Source organism: Fragaria vesca, linkage group LG3, assembly GCF_000184155.1.
Source record: "Fragaria vesca subsp. vesca linkage group LG3, FraVesHawaii_1.0, whole genome shotgun sequence".
NCBI lineage: Eukaryota > Viridiplantae > Streptophyta > Magnoliopsida > Rosales > Rosaceae > Fragaria > Fragaria vesca.
Genome location: NC_020493.1, coordinates 20,192,091 through 20,197,692, shown reverse-complemented (window position 1 = coordinate 20,197,692; position 5,602 = coordinate 20,192,091). Strand labels below are relative to the sequence as shown.

At 38.2% G+C, this 5,602-nt stretch overlaps 1 protein-coding gene across 2 annotated transcripts; it reads left to right on the top strand.

Moving 5' to 3' along the window:
* Positions 1 to 200: 200 nt before the first annotated feature.
* Positions 201 to 2,944, top strand: LOC101313100. 2 transcript variants are annotated; one of them, XM_004294660.1, is made up of 4 exons: positions 201 to 1,227; positions 1,447 to 1,678; positions 1,916 to 2,042; positions 2,614 to 2,763. In XM_004294660.1, the coding sequence occupies exons 1-4, from the start codon at positions 1,057 to 1,059 to the stop codon at positions 2,636 to 2,638; spliced, it is 555 nt and encodes a 184-aa protein (XP_004294708.1). In that variant the 5' UTR covers positions 201 to 1,056; the 3' UTR covers positions 2,639 to 2,763. The 2 variants fall into 2 exon arrangements, with proteins under 2 accessions (XP_004294708.1, XP_004294707.1); XM_004294659.1 differs by having other exon boundaries at positions 1,916 to 2,944.
* Positions 2,945 to 5,602: the final 2,658 nt, after the last annotated feature.

Below are 5,602 nucleotides of genomic sequence, written 5' to 3'. Positions count from 1 at the left end.
GCAACTCCACCTATGCTCTTTGTCTTTTTTGGATAAATTAAGTTGTAAAGAGACTGAAACTCCATTATATAAACCGCAGGTTGATGAAGAACCTAAACCATCTTCTGCTATCTTCAAAGAAGCATCACTGACTGCTCTCTTTATATGTGTTTTTTCCTCCATTTCCCCTATTTTATTTTATTTTTTTCAAAATTTTGCTTTTAATTGACTTTTGTAGAGTGCAGAGACTTGAACAATGATGATAATCATTTGGTTCGCTCGTCGTTCATAATGGCGAAATTGCCTTGTCGAAACTTCAGAATGTTTCTGAGTTCTCTGTTTCTTACTCTACAATTCCATATATTTACTAAATATTTCTAACTCTTTTTCCTATTTTCAAAACTAAAACTATGATATTAGAGTCAATATTCTCATTTTTTAAGTTTTAGATTGTATAATCGCTCAAGGTTTCTCCTAAGAAATCCTCTTGTATTCTCTTATGTTCTTTTACCGTTCTCTCTCTCTCTCTCTCCCTTCAAACATTTCAGAATTTAGATGAGTAGATGACTGGTGGTGTCACTGGTGTGTGGAAGCAAGGATAATGAGGCAACTGTTTTCGAGTTGACACTAAACGTTGAGCACGCCATTGTGGTAGGCTAGAAACCAAATAATTTCACGAACATGATATGGTGGCTCAGGTATTAGACAGTTTGATATGTGTGTTGAGTTTAATATTGAAATGAAAAACGAGACGAGTGGTGTATCAAGTTAAAAGATTAGGAGGGTATGCATAGAAAATCACTGAAGTAAGATCCATTATTGAGAACTCAAAAAAATGCGTAGGGTTTGCTCTCTAGGCGATACTTTGCGGGAGCGGCTCATACTGGCTAGAGGAGGAGGGTTCCTCCTTCAACTCTGGTCGGTGTGAGATCAAGGGTGATTGGTTTTTCCATTGTCCTCCTCTCAACAGATCAGTGAGGCTCTGTTTTCAGATCTGCTTTCTTGTTTCTGTTCTCTGGGCGGTGAGGTATGACACCGACGGTGGGTCTTTTCTGGGTCGGCTTCTAGACGGCGACTATGGACTGTGTGTGGCTGATGCAAGTTGGTGGCGGTTATCTGACAGATCGTGGTGTCTGGAGGAGGAGGGACTGGACCCATTTCGGTTCGTCTCATCAATTTGGGGCTGTTCGGGTTCCAATGGTGGGACTAAAGAGGCCGGAATTTGGAGCTCGACCGACGGCGGAATTGGTAGAGTTTACTATAATACATTAAATACTTTCGGTAGTGTGATAATAATGTTTTGACAGTATTTACTGGTGAAACTGATTGGAGATGAATTTCCGGCTATTACAAGTTGAATGTTAATAGCTTTCAGTTTTGAATACTATCAACATATGACTTCTGCTTTTCAGCTCTGATGATAAAATAAAATCTATATTCATTTGAATGGTTCTAATTATTGCACAGTCACTCGATGTACTGGAGAAGTGGATTCTGGAAGTGTATGGAGATGTCAAAACAGGTCCCCATGTAAATCTGGAGTTCAAGGCAGAAGGTCCAATTTGGAAAGCTGGAAAAGTTTACAGGCTAGACGCTGATCAAGATGTTCATATACTGCAATTGTCATGGACACTTCCATGCCTTGGTCAACACTATTGTAAAGGCCCAGAGTTTTATGTACATCATCTCCTTGTTCAGGGTAAGTTGAATCAATCTGTAAATTGGAGGGAGGGAAACTTTAATGCTTCTGTCATCTGTAACTTTTTGCTTAAGTTAATATTTTCCTTGGAATAGCCTTTATCATAATTTTTCTGCATTTGTTTTATTATTTTTGCATATATCGTATATGGAATTTGGCAATAGATTTGCTACCTCTTAAGTTTTTCATGCATTTTCCTTAATTTAGCCTTAGCTCTGAACAATTTGTGTTTTCCAGAGGGCAGGGAAAATTTGCATTTCTACCTCAAAGCAAGAGGGTGGGCAGCATATCTAGGTGCTTCAGTGAGCCGCTATCCTGTGAACGATGTCTTTTGCATGATCATATACCTCACTGACTCTGGAAGGTACTATTCCTATTCTATGAATTTTATGGCATAAGATTGACTTTAACCATCCTATATTAAATTTCTGAGTGTCTCAATCAGAGCAACCAATCTTAGGTTAAAATTCTTTTTCATTGAATAATGGTTCCATAGATGCTTGCCTTAATTTTTCTCTTCACATGCTTGGCATGTAAATTAGAGCAATACTTTTCAATCACATTAGGATCCACTTAACCTTAATAATTCATGTTAGTCGGTTCAACATCTTCATCTAATGAATATATTTTTGTCTAAGATGCCACAACACTGACTTTGTTACCTATAGAACAGATTATGAGAGAGGTAGCTTTTGCTCCTTTCATGAGACATTATACATCTTGATTCCTTGCAACATGTGATGAGAAATTAAGTAATGTTTGCTGAAATTGGTCATTTACCCTATTAGCTAGGAAAAAAGTTACATTTCCATTTGCAAGCTAAATTTATGGCCTCCCATATGATGTGACCAAGCATGTGCTATTCTTTTCCCTACCCTGCATTCAAAATGGACGGATCTAATGAGTTCTTTCCCTCCACAATCCCACTGTTGCAGCAGAGGTGAATTATTGCAGAGATAAATTATTGGGGGCAATACCATTCAAAGAAAGTTAAATCTCATGTATTTAGCTATTGTCTCCCAAAGCGAGATGCCAACTTGTTAAAATCGGATAGGTTGTGGTTCATCTGCTTGTCATAGAGGAATCTCTGACATTAGCAAATTAGATGGCCAGTTCATTTGTTTTCCTTTGGTGTTTCCGTAACAGTTGTACTGCACCCTTATTCTCTAGCTACTGGTGTATTTTTCGTGAGCTTGTTAAATTCCTTTCATGAAGCAAATTGGATCCCCAAATTCAAATAACTGACTTTATCAATGTTGGCTTGGCTGTATCTGGTTATGGGTACTGGGTACCATTCGAATATTTTGAGAAATAGTAATTAATCTGTTTGAAGTTCCTAAGTCCTAACAATGGATTGAGAAAGAGTGCTCGTTGGAAATGTGTTTATAGGTTAATGGTAATAATGATTCCCATAGCCCCCTCCACATTATTAGGGTAGTATGATACCAAGTGCCTCTGGCATTCTTGTGTTGTCGAGTAACAAGGCTTTAACTTTTCCTATACTAAGTTTCTGGGTGTCTTAATCAGAGCAACCAACCTTAGGTTAAAATTCTTTTACATTGAATTTTGGAGAATTGAATAGTTCCATAGATGTTTGCCTTAATTTTTCTCTTCGCGTGCTTGGCATGTAAATTAGAGCAATACTTTTCAATCACATTAGGATCCACTTAGCCTTAATAATTCATGTTAGTCAGTTCAGCATCTTCATCCAATGAAGATACTTTTGTCCAAGATACCACAGCACTGACAGAGGTAGCTTTTACTCCTTTCATGAGACATTATACATTTTGATTCCTTGCAACATGTGAGGAGAAATAAAGTGATGTTTGCTGAAATTAGTCATTTACCCTATTAGCTAGGAAAAAAAGTTACATTTCCATTTGCAAGCTGAAGTTATGGCCTCCCATATTGTAGTGATGTGACCAAGCATGCCATGCATTCAAAATGGACGGACCTAATGAGTTCTTTCCCTTCACACTGTAGAGATGAATTATTGAGGGTGAAAATTCAATACCATTCAAAGCTTTGAACAACTACATATATGCATCTCTTCACTCTTGAACCCAAAACACAAGCTGTCTCCCTTTACTCGTTCTTTCTCCCAGAAGGAGTGCACCCATCTCACATTGATAACGCACTTATGAATAGGGTCTCGACCTTCAGTTTGGAAGCTTCGAGCTTGGAAAGTTCTAGTAGAAGACCTCATCATCTCTCCAATGGATCAACATCCCTATGTGAGCAATATAATCTTATGGATTTGATGTTGTTTCTTGTGTGCAGTTGCTACTAATTTTTTTTTTGAACTTGTTTTTTACTTTTTTTTGCATGTTTAACTAGAACCTTCTTCCGTACGTCACCCAGACAGAATATTTTCGGATCCACTCTAAAATACTGACAGTAAACCCACTTGTTATGAACGAGTACTATCTGACTGTTAACAACATGGAGGTTCCCGTTCATAGCCATATCTACCACCCCGGTCATGAACATGAAGCGTTATATTGGATCCAATTTGCGGTGACCCCTTACAATTACAATAACCATTTTCTAGGCATCCACGCATGCACAAGAGTGATTCTTGAAACACCTCTCACTGTTATATTCAGTGAGAAATCAAGTTACACTCTTAAGAGATGGTTGGTTGCGAATCCTAACCAAATTGTGACAGTGATTGCTGCACTTATTTTGGTGGTGGTGGGGTATTCTGGTGCAGCAATCACCATCACAATTTGGTTAGGATTCGCAACCAACCAATCTCTTAAGGTGTAACTTGATTTCTCACTGACGATAACAGTGACAGGTGTATCCAGAAACACTCTTGTGCATGTGTGGACGTCTATAAAATGGTTGTTGTAATTGTATGGGGTCACCGTAAATTGGACCCAGTATAACGCTTCATGTTCATGGCCGTGGTGGTAGATATGGGCTTGAACGGGAACCTCCATGTTGTTAACAGTCAGATAGTACCCATCCAAAACAAGTGGGTTCACTGTCAGTATTTCCGAGTAGATCCGAAAATATTCTGTTCAGGCGGCGTACGGAAGAAGTATCTAGTTAAACATGCAAAAAAAATAAGTTCAAAAAAAAAATTATTAGCAACTGCACACAAGAAAATATATCTGTGGGGTCGGAAGACGTGAAGAACTTGCCAGGTTGGGTTCAAAGGAGTACCTGATCAGATTGTGAACATTTTCTAACTTATCCTACACAGCCACAAACGGGGGCACAGATTTATCCCACTGAACTCTATTATTTTCCTTGTTGTTTGTAATAGGACTTAATTCTGTTTCAGCCTCTTATGAATGTGAATTTTCTGTTTCGGTTCTCCAATCCTGCATAACAAGTAGAATTGACCGACGCTTGGTGACGTTTGTAGACTAGTTTAAATGGTTCTGGGTTTAAATGGTTGAGAACTTGAGATTGTGTAATTTTCAGATATTCATTTTATTTTATCTCTGCAGATCTACATATATATTTAAGGTGATAACTCAAGAACATTGCAAGAAAGACAGTTAAGATTTGCTGCAAAATGATTCATTTTACATGGCAGATCATCCCATAATCCATAGAGAATTATGGGATAAGTTGGTAACATCCTCACAGAGTTGAGATTTGCTGCAAAATGATTCATTTTACATGGTATATCATCCCGTAATCCATAGAGAATTATGGGATAAGTTGGTAACATCCTCCTTCTGAAGAAGGGCTTCTGAGTGTTCTGCAGCCATTTTCGAATATTCAAACGTGTAGCTGTAACAGATAAACTATTACAAATCGTTAGTGTGAGCCTCAAACCAAGACCAGAATCAGAAAGAAAAAAAAACCTCAATTTAACCTGTCGCACTGTCGTACCATTTACCAAGAAGCTGAGTCCACAATGGATAGGTTTCACACTGAGGGATGCATCTTTCTCCAATACCATTG